The sequence below is a fragment of the Pteronotus mesoamericanus genome, unplaced genomic scaffold (assembly GCF_021234165.1).
Source record: "Pteronotus mesoamericanus isolate MK-2021 breed Mesoamerican mustached bat unplaced genomic scaffold, CSHL_Meso_final contig_105, whole genome shotgun sequence".
Classification (NCBI taxonomy): Eukaryota; Metazoa; Chordata; class Mammalia; order Chiroptera; family Mormoopidae; genus Pteronotus; species Pteronotus mesoamericanus.
This window is the reverse complement of record NW_026555006.1, coordinates 3,930,829-3,952,123: the sequence shown is the minus strand read 5'-3', so window position 1 is coordinate 3,952,123 and position 21,295 is coordinate 3,930,829. Positions and strand designations below refer to the sequence as shown.

At 35.9% G+C, this 21,295-nt stretch overlaps 1 protein-coding gene across 3 annotated transcripts; it reads right to left on the bottom strand.

The window, feature by feature from the left end:
* Positions 1 to 739: 739 nt before the first annotated feature.
* On the bottom strand, positions 740 to 21,046 carry BTF3L4 (basic transcription factor 3 like 4). 3 transcript variants are annotated; one of them, XM_054573011.1, is made up of 6 exons: positions 20,910 to 21,046; positions 17,499 to 17,565; positions 13,009 to 13,122; positions 3,796 to 3,997; positions 2,949 to 3,008; positions 740 to 2,410 (listed from the first exon to the last, which is right to left on the bottom strand). In XM_054573011.1, the coding sequence occupies exons 2-6, from the start codon at positions 17,550 to 17,552 to the stop codon at positions 2,364 to 2,366; spliced, it is 477 nt and encodes a 158-aa protein (XP_054428986.1). In that variant the 5' UTR covers positions 17,553 to 17,565; positions 20,910 to 21,046; the 3' UTR covers positions 740 to 2,363. The 3 variants fall into 3 exon arrangements, with proteins under 3 accessions (XP_054428986.1, XP_054428994.1, XP_054429004.1); XM_054573019.1 differs by lacking the exon at positions 17,499 to 17,565 and having other exon boundaries at positions 20,910 to 21,015; XM_054573029.1 differs by lacking the exons at positions 13,009 to 13,122; positions 17,499 to 17,565; positions 20,910 to 21,046 and adding an exon at positions 4,908 to 5,169.
* Positions 21,047 to 21,295: the final 249 nt, after the last annotated feature.

Genomic DNA, 21,295 nt, shown 5'->3' with positions numbered 1-21,295 from the left:
ATGTTATTCTTATTTATGCCAAGAACACTACAATTGACATGAGTTTCATCCATACTCTTAACCTATGCCTACTCATTCTAAAGGCAGTAACATTTCTTTGGGTTGAGTCAGGATCTCAGTATGCTTTGTCCAGAAAAGAAAGTATGGAAACTTTTTTTTTTTTTTAAAGAATACTGGCTTATTGCACACAAGAGAGGCTGTCATTATTTGTTAACAAGATAAAAGGAAATAACTGATGAGAGTTCCTCTGGGTGAGTGGAAACTTTATGGGTATTGATAAAAATATTTCTTGATGATAAAATCACCTCCTTGAGCATTTTCAGAAATGAGTTTTACTGGCCTGCAAGAAACATTAAGATTTAGAAACATCTCATTGGACTAATGATGAATTTCAGAGTATGTAATTAGGCCCAGGGTCACATAATTATTGCCAGAGTCTAGACTAAGACCCAAGCCTCTTGTCTTCCAGATGAGTTTTCCCCTTTTCCTTCACTCTACTACTTATCTCATAACATGTCCCTAACCATTCATGCCCATCCTAACCCTCTCTGACCCAGTGTGTCCTTTGGAGACAGAGAAACAGAATTCTGGACTATGTAGATGATTCAGAGTAACAGTGGATAAAACATTATTTCAAATAATGGCTGGGTTGAAATTCATTTAGGGGTGGGGAGTAGAAGGGAAATACAAAAGAAGGAAATTCTGCAGACAACAAGAGAAGCACAAGAGGGCATATCCTCTTTTGTTATTTTATTTTGTAGTTAAGTCCATATATTATATGAAACATAACAGGAAAAGGAACAAATTTATAAAATAAATTGAGGTGTTTGGACAACAAAACACAAGAGCTTTGCCTTTGTGTTTACAGATTGCTTGATATGTTGTTGGTCTTGCACTTTAGATGTCAAATAAAGATATCTAGCTTGAAATAAAGTTGATATGCTACAAGGCCAAGCCATAGTTAGTTTCATGTTGGGCCAGGAAATGATAGATTTTCTAAATCTTATCCTTAAATATTGGCTATAACAAATGCTGATATAGCAAAATGCAAGCTTTTATCATTAGACATAAAGAAGGAAACTTGAAGGAATGAATGAATGCAACTTACCTCCAAGTCCTTTGAAAGGAGGTGAAAAATAAATACTGTGTTTTACCAGTGTTCTCCCCAAAGCATTACTCTAGTAAGCATGCAGGAGGATGCTGTGAGCAGCTAGAATAGTAAGATCCGATCTAGAGGTAGGTTCAAGGCCAGAGTAGGAGAGTGGTTGAAGAAATCCTCCTCCAGCCAATAACTCTTCACAGAATGCCCTTTGGTGCTGGGGGAATAAGTGTATGGCCTATTTCTTTTTCCTGATTCAAAAGGACATTCCCAATTCCAACCTTGCTTTAAAAAAAAAATACATTTTTGCACTTGCTATTAAAAACAGCTAGGATATAGGATAAGGCTGGCATAAAATTATTTAGCAAGCACATGCTAGCTATTCCAGTTTGAAATCTACCAAACTGTAAAATCAAGGGGGAAATAAAAACTTGAAGATGAAGCTATTATGCCTCAAGGTAAGGGAACAAAGTCTTAAAAAAGAGGGATTAGGCACTCACTTAACTCTACATGGAGAACATTCTTCTGAGGCTAGGTGGAACATGAGGAAGGGCATTACCAAAGATGGACCAGGCCATTTGGAGACCAAAAGGAGAGGGAAAAAAGGCATTTAAAAAGAAATTTCTTCTGGGTCTGACTAGGTAAGTGAACCTAAGGCAACTGCACCAAAGATATGCCACCTATTACACCAGCAGTAAGCCGGTGAAAATATCTCAAGACATTTTAAACCCAGAGAAATGTATGAAAAATGTGTTAACAAAGCAAATGAAAACCAAACCTTCAAGGATAAAATTTCCTCAGATTTGAAATCCAAGGTAATTCACTTTTCATTAATTCTGTGTATTAGGAAAAAAAATTAAAAGTTAACAAATGTAAAGATTTGTTTTATTTCTACTGGGGGAAGGAGGAGGATAAATAGAACTGTTTTCCAATTTGCTCTCCACTGTACATACACATACCCACACGCATACATAAACATACACACACCAAAAATACGCCCCCCCCCCCCAAAAGAATCAAAAATCAAAACACCCTCAAGCTGCACCAATACTTCGTATTTTGACCAAAAGAGTAGATCCTGGGAGGAAGTGCAAAATGCAAAATCAAATGACCGAAAAATGCTGAACAAACAGCATTATTAATATACAAAATATTTATATTACTGAACTAGTAACAGTTGATGTTCTTCGTGTCTGTAAAACTTTGGAACCACATAGCTGATGTTAAATCTAGTCCATGCCAGCTTCCAAAAACCAGAAAAATTTTAGTTAGCTTCATTCTTTGATGCCTCATCAAAATTTTCTACGAGATCTGAAAAAATAAAAGGAAATGAGTTAAAGATACCAAAAAAAAGAGGTAAATAAAATTCCTAACTTCTAACCCCAGTAAAACAAAATTGTTCCTCCTAGAATTAACCTGAAAATATACAAGACAAGGGGCAGAAATGAACTGGTGGCACTTCACTAATAATATTTCATTTATCTGCTAAAACCATGATCTTAAGGAAATGTTGTCTTTTTTTTTTGTTCATGCATACTAAGGTGAATAGCATTTTCATATATCAACCGTAATTCCCACAAAAATGTTATAACAATAGCTATACAAATTTATAATTACAGTGATTCCAAATTCATAAATGCAGGCAACAAAGCTCTGTGTGATAATTTCTGATTCTAAGCTTTACATGAGAATGCTTTTACTCTTTTTCATTAGATCATATCCACATCAGTATGAATCAATTTAAGTTTATGAGCTCATCATCAACAAAAAACTGTAAGTCATTATGCAGTAAATTTAAATGAGATCAGCAGGATGCTAAAAATCTTAAAACTAAACAAATGCCACTTACCTGGAACATCATCATCCTCCTCATCAATGTCTTCTGGTTTTGGTGCTTTGCTATCCAACACTGCAAAGTTTATTTTAAAATTAGTCACTGAGAACAAAGACATCTACAAAAACTTTATCCTTTTTTCCTGTCTAAAACTTACATAATTGTTCAGAAAAAGCTAAATATTGTCTAACATCATATTTTTTTACTTAATACTAAAAATCAATGGCACTTTAACTTCATTAAATATATACTAAATACAGCAGGCGATTTCAATGAGGTATATGCAAAAGGGAGTAATTCAGATTAGCTTGAAAGAAATGACATAGTTTATTTATTCTCCAAATAAAAAAATCAATACTCAAGATTGTTTTTCATCTCTTGGTGTGAGAAAGTATCTATCTAGCTATTTTGAATGAGCACTGAAATAATGGGCTCTTCGATTTTTAGGGGAGACAAGCCACATTTGAAACCAGAACTATTTTCGAAATTTGGTATGAATGGTTGCTGCATCTGTAGTACAATCAACACTATTAAACAAAAGTACAGTTCTGTGATAACACTATATTCTTGTTGCCATTAATCAGAAGTGAGTTTCAAATTGACTGTTTAATGTGGTCTGCAGATCCTGGCACTTACCTTTTAGGTAATTACTCAACTCTATTATTTCTACCAAAATATTCCCTATGCCACACTGCTTAATTTTTAAAGAAACAAACTAAAAAATTTATGAAGCATACAAGTAACATTGTAAAAGTGAAGTATACATACAGGCAAATCCTTCCAGTTATGGGACACCTTTTAAAATCAGTAGGTTCTTTAAATAAAGTTGAGAGGAAAAGAAGTACTAAATTGAAATACCTACCTTGCCGAGGGAACTGTTCAGCTAACTTCCTAAGGCTTGTTAAGCTGTCAGCACCAAGCTGACTTAATATTCCAGGAAGCATTTCTGTGATTGGTTTGGCTTCTGCATGACCAGTAATTGCAAAGGTGTTAGCAGAAAGGGAAGCTTGGACTTTGGGATTGTTGAAATGAATAACTGTTCCATCATCTTTAATCATGTTTACCTGTATGATCATGAAAGAAAAATGTACTTCACATAATAGGTATAACTAAAACAGTATCTTTTTAAAAAACAATTTAGCCAGTTATTTTTTTCAACTTGGTAGTTATGCAACCCCAAGGTAGTAATTATCTAAGCAGTGGATATGGGTGGAAAAAGATCCTAACAACAAAGTAAAATGGTGTAGATGGCACAGATTACTAGGATGGTCGAAGAATTTACATTTTAAATTCAAGACTTCTATGAGAAAGAAGTTCATGCCCACATTAAAAAAAAAATTGTAATGATCAGCTAAGAACTGGCTTCTTAATGAAATAGCCATTATCTTACATGATTTACACTGTCAAACTAAATTGGTACAGATACCATTTAGTGACGTAGCATCTTAGGGGACAGGTTGTAATGGGTTAATAGTGTATGGTAAAAATAACCACTGAAAATCCATAAAGAACACTCAGAAATTTAATCATTCAGGTATTTCACTCATTTGAACATCTAGTAAATTTACAAAAATTTCAACTTGTTTTCTTCATGTCATTCTATGCAGAGGATTTTATCAGTTCCTCTAATTCTTAAGTGTTGTTTCTCAACAACCTTCAATAACCCTTGTAAATGTGAAAGTACCTCTCCCACCCACTTGCCTGCCCACCTGGACATGCTTTATCAATTACTGGGAAACTTTTAAAACCATCCTCACATTCTTTCTATAGCTTTCACCGATATGAATATAGACTGTTTCAGATTGGATTTAACACATGGCCTGGGACTAACTGAAAAGGAAGATTTGGCTACGTAAAATGTTATTTTTCTCTCACTCGAGCACTTTCTCTGTTTCAGTAGAACTGAATTTGTGTAAATTAAATGTGTAAATAATGTGATTCCACTATGTAATTGACTCCACTGCGTTAAGTTACCTTGGTGGTAACATGCTTATTATGTAAAAAGGTTAGGAGAGTTAACTCTTGGCTACTTTAGAAGCATTTCATGATCCATCCAAAAACTGCCCTTGTCACAATCAAGCAGAGATGCTGAGTGTTCTCCATGGTCAGTGGAAGTGGGCTTTTCTTCCTCAGAGGTGATCACCACCACTGATAGACAGCACCAGAAAGGAAGGGGAAGAAAGGGGCGTCTAAATTTCAGGCAAGACCTGGAACACAGAGAAAATAAAGGCAAATTCCCTGGAAAACTGTAACTTAACTCCGTAAATAGTATTCCAATTTTTTTTTCTGACAAAATCACTTTTCAATTCTATACCCGTCCCACTTTCAGTATTGTACTTAAGGTTCTATTACACATATTATACACAGTAAGCATTTAATCTAGCTATTCTGAACAAATATCATCATGAATTAAAAACAGATATTAACTTTAGAAAAAGATACACAGTATTGAAGATAATTATAGTTTAGTTAGAAAAGTTTAATGTTAAAGTGGCTGAATTCTTGAAGAGAAAAAAGGTGGCACAGTGGATATGAAATGGGTTGTTACTCTGGACCTCTCCTAGAATCAATAATTTTAGTATGGGAAAAGAATAAAGATATGGTGGGACTATATTTTCCAAATCAAGACAAATCACATAATTTAATAGAGGATTTCTACAATACTTCCAGATATGAAAAGAGTCTCAAATATTGAAAATTGAGATTTTTAAAATTTACACATGTTAAATCATAGAAGACTTGAATTCAATATTGTTCCCCTCAAAGTCAGGCCATATATTTGTTGAATTTCTAGTCAATCTGTTGTGAAAGAAATAAATACTAAAGACAAGAGCTCTTGGTTGAGCAACATACCCAAGGACAAATAGCTGGTTATGTGCAAACTCAGAACTTGAATTTGGGTTTCCTAACTCTGTTTAATTTCCTTCCTATGATGCCATTCACATTCTTAAAATATTTGTCTATAAAAATTCAATTCTCTGGCCCTATAAAAGCTTGCTGGAGAATTACTTATCTCAGACTATAAGTCCTATGGAGAATGCAAAAGGAAAATTGCACAGATAGGTAATATATATTTTACTAGGTACAAAATAAATAATAGCCTAATCCAGGACCAAAAAGAATAAACAAATTCATAAGTTTTCCTTCTGTTCAAGCTTCTTTTCCAAGGTCTCAATGTTGTCATATTTTACATCCTGATATAGGTATCTTGTAGGCTGAAATATACTGAGTTTAGCGTGAAAAGCAAGATGGATTCCATTTCAGACTGAAATGGAAATAATGTATTTATTAGTGGTTGTTTTAAATGGGTTTGTATTTAAAAAAATGAATAAAAAGGCCCAGAAAGGAGTGGAAAGTTAATTTTAAAATATGGGGAATAAAATACTATAATATAAGTTTAAAAGGCCAGAATAGTTTATTTCTAACATTCCTTCTTCTCTACTAAGCAAATGACATAGTTATATAAGGCTCCTAGAAACAAGCAATTAGAAACTATCAAAGGATGAATTGTTGGGCTGATCAGACAGACACCTCCCCCACCCTTTTAAAGGTAAAAAAGGGGCTAAGGAACTTATTAAATTCATAAAGAAAATTGCATGTGTTTCATATGGAGAATTCACATTTTTCCAGAGATTTTATTGATATTTGGTCTAAAATCATACAATCTATTTACAATGTAAGAAAAAGGAGCAGAAAAGTAAACAAAGACTATTAAATTAGCTACTATACCCTTTTTTAAACAAACAGCTCCTTTATATCAAAATGTTTTTTTCTACTTACGAGGTAGTTGAAAGTAAAGGATATTACTTGAACAATGGATGAGGCATTTTTGAGACTCCTGGTCCAAAACACCAGATGCCCTTGCTCTTATGTGCCTCTCACTTTTTACATATGCAATTTTCACTTTTTAGAAAAACCTTTTCCTCCTTCTCCACCTTGTAAATTCCCATTTATCCATCCTTGGGTCAGATGCTCCTAAACTTAAGGTGGTTTATGAACCTTCTATACTTCATGGGTATTACAGTAGAGTTGTTGTAGTAAAAATTGTGTTTGCAAGTTTTTGACCTTAATAGAGATGAACTCCTTGAGATCAGAGACCATGCTTTACTAGACACTTACAAGTATGTACTTGGATACATACTAGACATAGTATATGTCTAAGTATCCAGCCCATAATAGTCACTCAAATTTGCTGAATGAATGGGCACCACCTATAGAATTTATTCTAAATCATGGATGCTATCTCAAGGTTTAGAAATAGCACCAGTAATGCTCCCCGATAAAGGTGCCCAGAACCACCTGGGCTCTGTCTCTCAGCTGACTTTTCCTATTGTTCTGACCTTTCAGTATCAGCCTAACTGTTCTACAGAATTTAGGGCCACTTTATTTTATTAAAATCTTTTTTAAAAATTTAGTTGATTTTAGAAAGACAGGAAGGGAGAGGGGGAAAGGAAGAAGCACAAAGGGTGGGGGCAGGAGGGAGGGAGAGCACGAGCCATTTGTTATTCCACTTATTTATGCATGAATTGGTTGATTCTTGAATGTGCCCTGACCTGGGATTGAAATCACAGACTTGGTATATTGGGATGACCCTGTAGCCAACTTAGCTACCTGGCCAGGACAATATAGGGCCATTTTAAGTTATTCCTGGTACTGGGATGACTTAAAATGCCACACTGCTGTGTGGCATCATTATGCTGTTATCTAAACTTTTAAAACCCCTGCCTTCCCTGGCCTAAGAAGGGCCCATATATTAATCATAGCAGCCTTCTATCTGGTAAATCTGATGCTTGTTTTATTCCTACACAGCAATTTTTATGGCAATAGGTGGCTCATAAAGTTATACTTGACTCCACAGCACTTGCTAACAAATGTCCTCTCAGTTCAGACAATTTAAATTTTTCTACTATGTGATTTTTTAAAAATTTTTTAAATTTCTTTTTGGTATCGAAGTCCCTATTAGGCCAGGTAGCAGCAGTTGTGAAAACTGACAGTTGTCTTAAAATCAAGTTTTTTTGCCACTCCTTCCTGTACTGGCGCTTAAATGTGATGCTAAGGGATGTCATATTTTGAGGATTATGGGCTTTGTGCATACTCCTGAAAGTCAGTATGTTTCTCACTCAAGCCTTCTAAGCTCAGCACCTGTTTATTTCTAAAGGCTAGTATAAACTATTATAGTTGTTACAAGCTAAAGCTAACAGCTGTCATTATACTATATGATATGCTGGGATCATTTTCTCTTATGCTTTGGTGGCCAGAGTCTGATGAGAGGAATTCTCTAAAGCTATGCTGTTGATGGTGTAAAATGGTATACCCTTTCTGAAAAGTAATTTGACAATATCAATGAAGAGTTCTAAAAATGTTCATGCTCTTTCAGTCAGTAGCTGCATTTCCAAGAATCTATCTGAAGGAAATCAGAGATAGAGGTAACTATTTATATACCTAAAAGTCCAACATGTGATTCTTTTATTATCAAAGCATTAAATGTATAATAAAGAAATATTAAATTATGATATATTGACATATTGGAATATTTGCAGACACTTAGATTGGTGATTTAGAAGAGCATTTTATTGATATGAAATAATAATGCTATTTGGGGAAAAAAGGATTCCAAACTGTACATCTAGCTGGTCTCAGAAATGTATATGTGTATGTATAAAAATATGTGCATACAAAATGGGAAAGAAATACAAGACTAATAGTTATTTCTGGGTAATGAGACTTTGATTGAATGTTAGTAACTTCATGTTTTCTATATATCTCTGATTTTCTACAATGACAATATACTTTTATATTGGGATGGGAAGTTCTTTTAAAAACACGTTCATCAACAGATGAATGGATAAAATGTGATATTATCACATTTTACTGGAGTAATATTCCAATAATAATGGAATCATATTTAGCTATATATGGAGTAAAGTTCTGATACATGTTATAACATGGATGAACCCTGATAATATTATGCTAAGTAAGCAGACATGAAAGGACAACTATTGTATGATTCCATTTATATGAATTATCTACAACTGGCAAATCAGAGACAGAAAGTTGGTCAGAGGTTTTCAGGGGCTGAGGGAGAGGGAAAGGGGAATTATTGCTTAATGGGTATAGAGTTTCTGTTGGGGACAGTGAAAAACTTTGGAATTAGATAATGGTGGTGGTTGCACAACATTGTGACTATAATTAATGTCAAGGAACTGTACACTTAAAATGTTTTCAATGGCAAAATTCTGTGTTATGTACAGGGTGAGGCAAAAGTAGATTTACAGTTCATATGGAAAACAATAGTTAATAACACAAGAATAAACTGTGTTTTGTGTACTCACAACTGTAAACCTACTTTTGTCCACCCCGTGTGTGTATAATACATAAATTTAACACAATAAAAATATAGTAAAAACAAAACAAAAAACAACCAATGATGCATAAATAAGTGGAACAACAAATCTCTCTCTCCCCTTCCCTTCTTTCTCCCTTTAAAAAATCAATTTAAAAATTTTTAGAAGATAAAGTAAGGCTGCTATGGAATGACAAGGTAAATGAGCCATGGTACTTCCCTTTTAATTTCCTATACTCAGAGCTGTCTACCCATCAGCACCTGAGGCTCTAGTTGGAGGAAGAAGGAACTGTGGTAAGGGTCAACCAGTAACTTTAGTTCTTCCTTCTGTGTGAGTAATCCAGGAAAAATGAGAACCAGGTCCAGGAGATCACTTCATAAGTTATATAAATGTCTAACCATTATGCTGAATGCCTGAAAATAATATAATATTGAATGTCAACTATAATTGGAAAAAAAAAACAGGAAGAAAAAATACAAACAGTAAAACTTATGTGTACAATTACAAAATTTACATTCCCAGCCCTATGCTTTCTCCTGACCTCTAGCTCTCCATGGCTAACTTCCTGCAAAACAGTTCCTTCTAGAATAATCAGTATCTCAAACTTAATAAGCCTAAAATATCTCATCATGGGAGTTGGCATGTGATAAATGCTAAATAAACATAGTTCCTTCTGTCAAGATTCTTATACTCTAAAAACAGACAACTTGGTTAATAAGTAACCATTATAACTCACAATATGAGGCTGTAATAATAAATATATTATAGCAGAGCAATTTAAGTTAAGGGAAGCAGAAGTACACAGAAAGATTTGATTAATTATGCCTGGTAGGATAGATAAGGTTTCATAGATGCAGATTTTATACCCTTGTTTAGAAGCTGAATGTAACACTAAAACTCTATGAAGCAACTAGACCACATGAATTAGAAATTCAGATTTTTTTGGTGACATTTTTCATCAAATAATTCTGATAAAATCAATTGTTTCTGAGAAATGGAACAGCTCCTATTGTTGATAGATTCATGTTATCAGGTGAAGAAAAGTGACAGCACAGTCACTATATCCAACTAGATCACCGAATAAGAAGCACATCCAAGTATCTTCAAATGTCACAGAACACAAAACATTTCCAGAAATTTAGTTTTGGATTACACTCTTGGAATTTATCTAGGAATTCCTTCCTAAAACCTGGTTATTTACTTGGCTTTGTATGAAAATAGTCTGACATTCCTCTAACCTTTACTTTTTGACAGCTTTGGATTTTTCTCTTTGGTAACATGTAAAAGAAATCTATATATGATTATAATGATTATACCAAATCAATAGACTAATGCTACATAAAAGACCAGAGAAGCTTGTCTCAATCCAAATGTCCTTCAGTTTTTAGTTTCTGTAGAGGACTTAAGTTTTGGGAAGGGAAAGAAATCACAAAAACTGACAGCTTTGAAAGTAAGATTAGAAATTTACTTGGTATAACTGCATTCAATGAGATATTAAAACCTACCATTGAATTCAACTGCATCATTTTTGGTAGTGGGGATGGTGTTTGAGCTCTCCCCTCGCTAAAAAAAATCCCAAAGCAAAACAAACAAACAAAAAACACTGCTGATCTCCCTGCTCCTCACCCACCAAACTGAGTACTTTCTATTCTTTTCTTTTGGTTTTTTAAGGTGTAAGTATAGAAAACACAGTAATATTGTTTTTGGCAATGGTGTTTTTTCAAAAGGTTTTATGTGAATTTCTTAAACTGCAAAACAACAAGAAGATAGTATATGCCTCAGAGTTCAGCACTTTGTAACAAGTTTAAAACATCCCAAATTAAAAACAAAATTCTAATTAATGTGTTCCTTCTAAGGCACATACTTTTCATATCTGTTTCTGAAAATTATGTTTTCATGTATACTTTTAATGGAGTAGCTTCTTTTTTTTTCTAATAGCTGTTTTTAAATCAAGTGTATCATTATTTTATTTAGAAAATTGAGAAAATATTACTTTAAATATACTAACATGAAACATAATGTTTGAGGTAAGCCAGATTATATACAGCATACTAGATATTCCTAAGGAATATTATTTTATTATGCAAAGTGTTACATCTTGTTCCTCAAAAAATCAATTTTAGAAAGAAGGAAAAAAGTAAAATTCCTTCTCATCTTAGGTTCAAATGTTTAGAAATTTTATAGCTTTACTAGTCTGTGAGGGTTGGAAGACAGCATGAACATGTGCATACATATAGCACACAAGAGTAAGAGTAGGTACATGTCTATCATGTACCACTAATTTTTTTGTGTGATGTTCTGGAGCTATAACTCTTCAAGAAGTTAGAACTGTACTGGCAATACCAACAAAAAGGAATGCACACTGCAGTTTAATAAATACTACAACAAAATTAAAAACAGGACATTATGGAGGCATATAGGAAAGGCATCAAACCCTCCTTTGCACGTGCGGTTCTGGGAAGAAATAACACCTGCATTAAGACCTGAAAAAGGAGAAGCAGTAACATCCTCGGAAACAGTGATGGGGATTTCTTTTATCTATAAATGGTGTAAATAATGAATTCTGCATGGGAGGTACTCAGTAATACAGGATATATAGCTGGTACTTTTCCTTTCTTTGGTGAGGTGGTACCACACATAGTAATGATATAATTAACTGTAACTTATGGCAGTGGAACTTTAAACAGTGGTTACTATCAGAAATGGAATCATTAGGTAGAAGTAGTTCTAGCTGGTAACATTACAAGTAGTTGATGTTACTATAAGTTTTTTGAGTGTCTTTTGAAATAACATTAATCTCTGTCTTCATACTTGAGAGAAGCCCTATCATCAGAATATAATAAAATTATGGAAAAATCCATGGAAAGCTAGAGCTTCTTGGCTGAGGTAATTAGACAGCCTTGTAGAGTAGAATTTTCCCTCTTATGGGGAAAAAAATCCACTGTATTTGAAGAAATCTTAGGGTTTCTTTATTTCTATTACTAGAAAAAATCTTATTTTACATTAAAATTCATGAGTTCCACAATTTTGTCACATATGCAAATATCTTTAGTCTGAAAATATGATGAATTCCTTAACTGTCTACTAAAATCATTTTTTGGACAATCATTCAATTTTATATAATAAGCAAATTCAACAGCTACAGTCCTTCCAAGCTAGCTGAATGATATCAGATTCTCCTAAGCTGATATTTTACATTTAAAAGTGTAGATAGCCCTGGCTGGTGTGGCTCAGTGGACTGAGTGCAGGCCTGTGAACCAAAACATCGCTGATTCAATTCCTGATCAAGGCACAAGCCTGGGTTGTGGGCCAGGTCCCCAGTTGGGGCATGTGAGAGGCAACGGATCGGTATTTCTCTCGTAACAAGAGATGTTTTTCTCCCTTTCTCCCTGTCTTCCTGCTCTAAAAAAAATAAATGAATAAAATCTTTTTAAAAAAAGTGTGGATAATTAGCCCTGGCTGGTGTGACTCAGTGGAATGAATGCTGGCCTGTAAACCCAAAGGTCACCGGTTTGATTTCTAGTCAGGGCACACTGCTGGGTTGCGGGCCGGGCCACAGTTTGGGGCATGCACGAGGCAACTTACTGATGTATCTCTCACACATCGGTGTTTTTCTCTCTCCCATCCCCTCTCTCTGAATAAATAAATAAAACCTTTAAAAAAAAGTGTGGATAATTATTTGTGAATGTGCTATTTGTTCACATATTTAACAATTTACAAAATGATCATACCTCTTCAATACCAGCTATATTATTCACAGCCAGTTTTTTTAGAGAACTCTGAAGTTTTTTGTCATCAGCTGTAGCTGTTCTATGTACCACCTTCTTCTTTCTGCGAGCTGTACCCTGAAAAATAACCAAACAGAAGGGTTAGCATGCCTTTCATCTGGGAACTGCTATCATATGTCTTCCTATCTACAATTCTCTAACAAAACCCATATAAGAAATTGCTGACTGAATAGTAATGATTCATAATGCTCAGAGTTATGTTTGTCAGATTAATCCAGATTTTCGGTCAGTTCTAGCCAGTTCTTATTCTTTCCAATATCCACCTTTTATCCCCTAAACACATTATGTTTCAAGTTTTCTAACAAAAAATAATTTATAACATCAAGACAATTTAGTGTGCTTTAGAACAACTTTTAAACATTATGAGGAATTCATTTCTATAGTACCTACCAACCCCTGAAAATAAGGTCTAAAGATATTCTGAAGCTTTGGAGATTATGACATAAGAATCAAATGCCTACTATGCGAGTATTCTAGAGTCCTAAAATCCAGAAATGAAAAACATTAAGTTCTTACTTCAAGGAGCATATATTATAATGGAAGTGTAAAGTACACACACACACACACACAAATTATATCATTTCAAGTGGGTTAAGAGTATAAGAAAACACAGTGATAAGAGTATTGGGTGGGAGCTAAGTTAAAAAAAAAGATATTATGTGAGATAGAAAAAAGAAAAGAATGTTAAGGGAAGGCCTTTCTGAAGAGGTTACATAAGAGCTGAGACCCATGGGAAGATCTAGGGGAAGAGGGAGCCAAACAGAATGAAACAAGAGTGAACCTATTGTGTCTAGACAGAGAAAGCAGGCCAGTTATGGCTAGAGCAGAGTGAACAACAGGAAAGGAGGAGGACAATGAAATCAGAAAGAGAGGCAAGGGCCAGGTCATATAGCTTAGACTGCCACAGGCAGAATTTGGATTTTATTTCAATTGCAATAGAAAGCCATTGGAAGCCATTTTAAGCAGGGAATGATTTGGTCAGATTTACGATTTTGAAAGATGACTGAGGTTGCTGTGGAAAATGAACTATAATGAGATCAATCAGGAAGCTACTATAGCAGTCCTGATGAGAGATGAGGATTGTGGCAGTGGAGACAGGGAGAACTCAGACTGTCAGAAGAACAGACAGGACTTGTTGATGGACTGGATGTCAGATATGAGGAAAAAAGGCATCTAAAATTATGATGCTTAGAATTTTGGCCTAAGCCAATAGGTTGAAAATTATACTATTTACTAAGATAGAAAAATCTCATTTCTAAATAGGTATTTTGAAATTTAAATACATTTTTCCATTGAAAAACTATTTAAAATAAGGGATATCATCAGACAAATTTCCAGAAGTGGAAATAAGGCAGTTCCATTTTTAAGTTTTTGAGGTAACTCCGTACTGCTTTTCACAGTGGCTATACCAATCTGCATTCCTACCAACAGTGAAGAATTCCCCTTTCTCCACATTTTTGCCAGCACTTGTTTGTCGACTGATGATAGCAATTCTGACAGGTTTGAGGTGACATCTCATTATGGTTTTAATTTTCATTTCTCTGATAATTAGTGATGTTAAGCATCTTTTTATATGTCTATTGCACAACTGTATGTCCCCTTTGAAAAGTGTCTATTCCGGTCCTTTGCCCACTTTTTAATTGGATTGTTTGGGGGGGTTTTTTGGTGTTGAATTTTATAAGTTGATTCCACTTCTGGGAATTTTGCCAAAGAAACCTGAAACACTAATTCAACAGAATATATGCACCCCTATGTTCACTGTAGCATTATTTACAATAGCCAAGATTTGGAAGCATCCCAAGTGTCTATCAGTAGATAAGTGGATAAAACAACTGTGGTACATTTACACAATGGAACACTACTCGGCCATAAAAAAGAAAATTTTACCCTTTGTGACAGCATAGGTGGACCTAAAGAACATTATGCTGAGTGAAATAAGCCAGTCAGAGAAAGACAAATAACATATGATTTCACTCATACGTGGAGTTTAATGAACAAACTGAACTAACAAGCAAAAGAGACACAGATTCATAGATAGAGAGCAGGCTGACAGTTCTGGGTGAGGGGCTTGGGGAGTGGAGGAATCAGCAAAAAAGGAAAAGGAACTCACAGACATGGACAACACTGTGCTGATTGTTGGGGGTGGGTGGGTGGAGGTAGAAGAGGGTATGGGGATAACTGGTAATGAAAAGAAAATACAAAAAACCCCGTTTCTATTAAAAAAAATAAAAATAAAATAAGGGATAAAATTCCTGGGCCATTTTATAAAAATGAAACCTAAACCAGAGCTGAAAAACTAACAAAAGCAGCCTAAGTCTTGAGGGCTAAACCTTTTTGAGACCTGGCAGGAACGGAGTACAGGGAAAGAAGGGGGTTTCAATCTCTGAGTAGCTCCTGCAGTAGTATTTGGTCTTATTGAGGGTAGGCAGGGATTCAGTTCCAGCAACTCTGTTAAGAGTGGAAGGGGGCCCTGTGAGTAGCAGCAGAGGTTGTGATGAAATCCAGTTGCTGAAGGATGGACGAGGAGTGACTATTTACATAGATAGCCATTTATTTGTGAAACACTCCTGACTCAAGGAAAGCTTAATTGCTTGCTGGATACCTCAACTCAAATGATTCTCAGATACATCAATTTCAGCATGTCTAAAAGCTTATCAGTCCATGAAAATATTCTTCCTGTATTTTCTAAGTTGTATAGCTGGTGATACCAGTATATATCCAGCCTCTAAAGCCAGAAATATGGGCATCATCCCAGACTCTTCTCTCCTCTCTTCATCCCCCATATTCTATCAGTCATGTCAATTCCAACTCCTAAATCTGTGTCCCACATATTATAACAGTAGTCTCTCAATTGTTCTCCTCTATGTAAACTTCTATTTCATTCCATTTTCCACATTTCCAGCAGCCATCTTTCTAACATGATGGTTACTTCCTTCTTAAAATCCTTCAATAGCTGCCCCTTGCCTCTAGGATAAAATGCTCAGCTCCTAGTATGGCCTGTAAGAATATAATCCAACCCCAAATTATATACTCTAAACTCTAACTGTACCAAACTAAAGCAAATCATCCCATTAAAACACCATGTTATCTCAGCAACCTTTGTGCCTTTGCATGTGTGAGAATGACAATCTCTTTTCAACCTACCCATTTACCCTCTCATCTGTCTATCTAGTGATAAATTCTTATTTTTCAAATCTCAGCTCAGTGATGACTTCCTTTTCTCTCCTAGGCAACTATGCCTTGTACTTCATTTTTACATTTATTACTCTATAGTATAATTGTGAGCATGTCTCTGTTCCAAGCTGAGCTGTGTCAAGAGAAGAAAAACTTGTTTATCTTTTATGTGCTTGGCACATAGTACGTGCTCAATAAACTATTCAAATGAATGAATGAATGTGACAACCACCTACTTAAAAAAAAAATATATATATATATATATAATAGTGATGTGCTGCATCAAGCTCTTCTCGGTTTATTCCATGGTTCTTGAACATCCCTAGTTTCTACTTTGGTACATGACACTACACTTGATGTAACAATGTGACCACTTTGGTTACATGAATGTTAATATGACTCCAAAGTCATAAAATTGTATCACTATGAAAGGAGAAAGTACTAGTCACTTCTTCCCTTTACCATCTCCTGTCCCCTCCCCAGGAGCTGTGGTTATCATCAAAGTAAATGACATAATGGGGCTGCTACATAGTGTCCTACTTATCCCACCCCAGGTCTGAGGTAAGGACGGTTTTTGCTTTTCCTTTAGCAAAGATTGTACTGGGCAGAGATAAAGTTAGAATATTATCCTTGAGCCTAGGACCAGAGGTGAAGGGAATCAAAGGCTTTTGGTGCTCAGAACTAGTTCTTCCTCATACTTCAAAGTACGTAAGAATGCTCATGTTCATATAAGCAGGAAATTTGGGAGAAAAACCTAGCAATGAACAAAATGTACAAGCTACCTTGAACATCTCTAGTTAAACCACTTGTAAACCAAACTGTAGTAGCAAAAGTACCCAATCAAGATGAGGTAACCTTAACATCTGCGATGCCCTGCAGGTCTGTTCTGTGCCAGGCACTATGTTGGGTGTTTTATAAATATTATTCTAATCTTTAGGAGCATCTTACGTAGGATTATTTCTTTTGAGAAATGAAAATGGAAGCCTAACAAGGCTTGTTCATGTTACATAACTACCAGATGTTAAGAGGATTCAAAGGTGGCTCTTTCCATGGCAACATCAGAGAAAGGAGTCTTCTAGTTACCTATTTTAGAGCTAGACAAGTTACTTTCAAATTGGAATGTGGCTTGATCTTGATTATTGAAAAGATTTAAGATTTTCAATGACCACAAATCCAAAATAATAATAATAATGATAATAATAATAATAATACCTGATAATAATACATTCTCCTATCAATTTTTCTTATTCCACACTCACCTTGCCCCCTATCCGGACCTGAGCCTGAAGTTTGGCTAACTTTTCTTGATTCATGCTGTTGGTAAATCTGGCGGGGGGAAAAATAGATTTGTTAAAGTTACTGTTTTACCAAAATAACATAACTGTTTATGCAACAGTACTGTCTGGTTCACTGAGCTTGCAGTATTCATTACCACTATGATCATATTAATACTGTCTACATTCTTAATAAACATTAACAACTTTTTCTAGTTTCATGAACCAGATATTAAAAGAACTAAAATTAAATAATACCACAAAGGAGTTGAATATACAAATAGAAAATAGAATGGGATTCTAAGTTACCTATTTGAAGATCCCTCCTTTAAAGCATGATTCAGTACTTTGGCATTCAGTAAAACCTAACCAGTTATAAAATCTCTTTAGGCAAGCCAGTTTTTCCCTCAAAGATTTTTACAGTAGAGAGCTGTTACCAAATGTTATTAGCTCAACCTTTAAGTAGACATTTTTCTCTCAAATCATAGTCTGTATTCTTTGTAAACCATAAATAAAGACCAAAAAAAAAAAAAAGCTGAACAAAGAAAAAATTTAATAGGCTGTCTAGCTGTCAAGATATGAGGTAGTCGTGTCCTCTATTCAAGGTCAGATGGTATGTTAATAACTGGGAAAAAGAACCAGATTTTTAGATATTCAGTGCTTCTGCAGCACTTCCCACAGAGTTCATCAAATACCTTGCACTAATATAGTACGTCATACTTGTCAAGATATTCTTGCATACAGGGTATAATGCCTCATTGCACAATTTGACAAAAACATATTTCTGCTACAATAGTACTAAATTTTTGGGGGGGCAGAGATGAAGAGGCTCTTAAATATATGCTCTTTAAGACTAAACTTAATTTTGAAAATTCTAAGACCATTATAAAGTCACAAATCCTAGTCTGATCAGTGATATTTGTCCAATACTAAGGAAAAAAAGTTCTTCATTTATAATGGGCCATAACATTCCACACTATATAAACAAAAGCCCATGTTAAAGTATTGTTTTACTTGTTCCGTGGATCAACAGATCATTATTGAGATATGAGAGATGGAATACAGAAGTACAAGTTATTACAAGGCTAATAACTTGTAATAAGTTATTAAGTAAATAACTTATTAAAAGCCTAAGTACAAGGCTGTTATCAAACCTCTTCTTGGCCAATTCTCTAACCTCTTCATAATTATTCAGATGAAAAAGATTGTTTCATTTGAGAGATGAAAGAGAATCAAAGATTATATTAGTACAAAACATTCTGTATTCTGACATTGTACTTACACTAACTTGTATATATTTCTGCTTTAAGGCCAAATAAGTCCCAGTTCTCAAATAACATTTATTTTTACACTAATTCAGTATTTATTTAGTCTTCATTTTCCTAGTTGTGCAGCTTAATCAAATAACATTTAAACCTTGCGATTCCTTAAATCTCTGCTCGGTACCATATCACAATGCTCAAGCAGCTAAAAACACACTTTCATGTAAGTGTGATTGGAGTACAAAACCAGAAGTCTTTGGTGTGTGCCAATCTCAACTTGTAGACTTAAATTTGCTGATGTAAATCCCAATATCTGTACTCAATATCCACAGAAAAAGACCAATATTCACTTTTCTCAAAGGAATTAACCATGGAGTTGTAGTGAACTAACAAAGAGCCTAAGAACTTTTTTACAAAAAAGGGACTAAGTGAAAATATTAGAACTAGACATAGGGTAAACCTTTTGGGAGTCTTCTGCGTTTCGAAGTGACAATCCCCAAGAAGAGATGGAAGAGAAGAGACAGAAGTCAAGATAAAGAATCTGGACTTGTTTGAAATAAAAGCAACAAAATTAACTATTTATATCAACGTGTAGAAGAATATATTCCGTTTCAAGTAATCAGGAAAACAGAGAACTTGTTCTCAAGGAGTTATTTCAGAACAAAAACATTTTAGGGAGGTTGGAAGCTCAAGGAGGTAGGGAAGGAAGAAGGGTGTTCCTTTGTTTATTAGCATGTGGGGGTATATGGAATTCAAGTAGGAAAGAGGATTGGACTTTGTCTCTGAGAGAAGAGACGTCAGGCTCAGAAAGAATCTGGACTAAACTTCAAAGGTCATCTGGTTTATTTCCCTATTCCTCAATAAACCTGTAATTTATTGTCTTGTATGTGAGTCCATCTCAAATACCTACAAGCAGACAGGAGGGTAAACAATATGAACAACAAACAGTTCACTTCTCTCCCAATTTAACAGATTTGTAAATGAAGGCCCAGAAGGGAAAAGTCACTTTCTAGTTCCAAAAGGGAAAAGTAACTTCCTAACGCCATGTTCTTTCTTGGGGATCCTAAAATCTTTTAGCCCTGTCCTCAAGGACTCAAAACAAGGGCGTAAATAATAAGGTTATACTCAATATTTATTGAGTGCCTAAGTTCCAAGTATTATAGTAGGCACTTTCACATACATCATGCTTATACAGAGATAAAAGAATTTCATTCTTTAGTCCCGACTTTTTTTTTTTTTTTTTTTAATTATGTGGGGTTTCTTTAAGAGAGGCGCCGGCTTTGGAATCAAGGTTCTACCACTTGGGGTTTCGGAAAGGTATTTTATTTCTCTGAACCTATGTTCCTTCTGTACTAGAAAAGGTGTAACGCCACGCATTTCATAGAGATTTTTTAATGGTTAAAGGTTATCAATAGCACAGGGTATGGCTCACAGTACATATGCAAAAACTGGTAACTACTGTCATGGGGGGCGGGGGACGGACTGCTATGGTATAGTGAAAGAGCGTGGGAAACCAATTTGAGACCATCATTCTTAGCTGTGCAACACTGTGTCTGTCGGTCAATCATCAATTTCCTGACAGCCTATACTAAGCATCAAGCAGTGTGATGTGGCTATGAAGATGAGCGAGGCACTGTTTCAAGAGTGGGAAGCCAATGGTAAACAAATACTGCCATTAGGAGGTCAAGAGCGCTGCAATGTAATTCGGTCCAAGACGCTAGGGGACCACGGGCTGCTAACCTCAGTTTCCCTATCTGTAGGGGAGGATCAACTGAGATGACAACAGACTTGGCTGTGTATATAGCTCAAAGCTCACAGCACTGTTGTGAATAATGAAGAGTAACAGGACAGAGGTAGGGAACCACCCGCCTCCTGGGGCTGGATCTGGGTGGCAAGAGCGCGGGCCCGCTCGCCCTCACAGGGGGCGGTGGTGCTGGAGACCTTCCCTCAGGTGCCGACCCCCAGCTGCGCCGCCGGTGACCGACAGGCCAGGCTAGCCGCCTCCGCCCCCACTTCACGCGCCACGGCGGAAGTGGCAGCCCGAGAGGTTGGCGGGTGTCGGAAGAAGAGGGCGGGGGGAGACCGTGCGCAGCGGCCTATGGCCGTGGAGTGGCGGGACCGCCGGGGGTCTCACCTGAAGCAGGGAGGGTCCTCAAACACCAGCACGCGGCAAGAGCAAGATGGCTGCCTCAGTGGAGACAGAGAAAGACGACGGAGGCGGTGGCGGCGGGAGCGGAGCCCACGTGACACAGCCGGCCCTCACCAGAGCAACCTATCCGGGAAGAGCAGACACAAACTACAAGACCCAGCCTGCCGTGAGCCTCCCAATAGAGAGGTGGCAGGTGCAGGTGACCGCGCTGCATTCTGGAGCTTGCAGTCTCCCCGGCACTCTATTGTGTCTGTGCCTGCAATATGTAAGGAACCTAAAAAAGGGCGGTGTGTGTTTTTGTTTGGGTGTGCACTTTGTCAGATGTTTTTCACTAGTCGTTAAGTATGCGCAGTTGAATTCAACTAGTCTCC

Coding starts and splice junctions, on each gene's coding strand:
- BTF3L4 (XM_054573011.1), bottom strand. CDS start 17,552: ATGAATCAAGAAAAGTTAGCCAAACTTCAGGCTCAGGTCCGGATAGGG. Junction 13,123..17,498: donor AGGTCCGGATAGGGGGCAAG/GTGAGTGTGGAA, acceptor GTTATTTTTCAG/GGTACAGCTCGCAGAAAGAA. Junction 3,009..3,795: donor TGAACAGTTCCCTCGGCAAG/GTAGGTATTTCA, acceptor TAAACTTTGCAG/TGTTGGATAGCAAAGCACCA.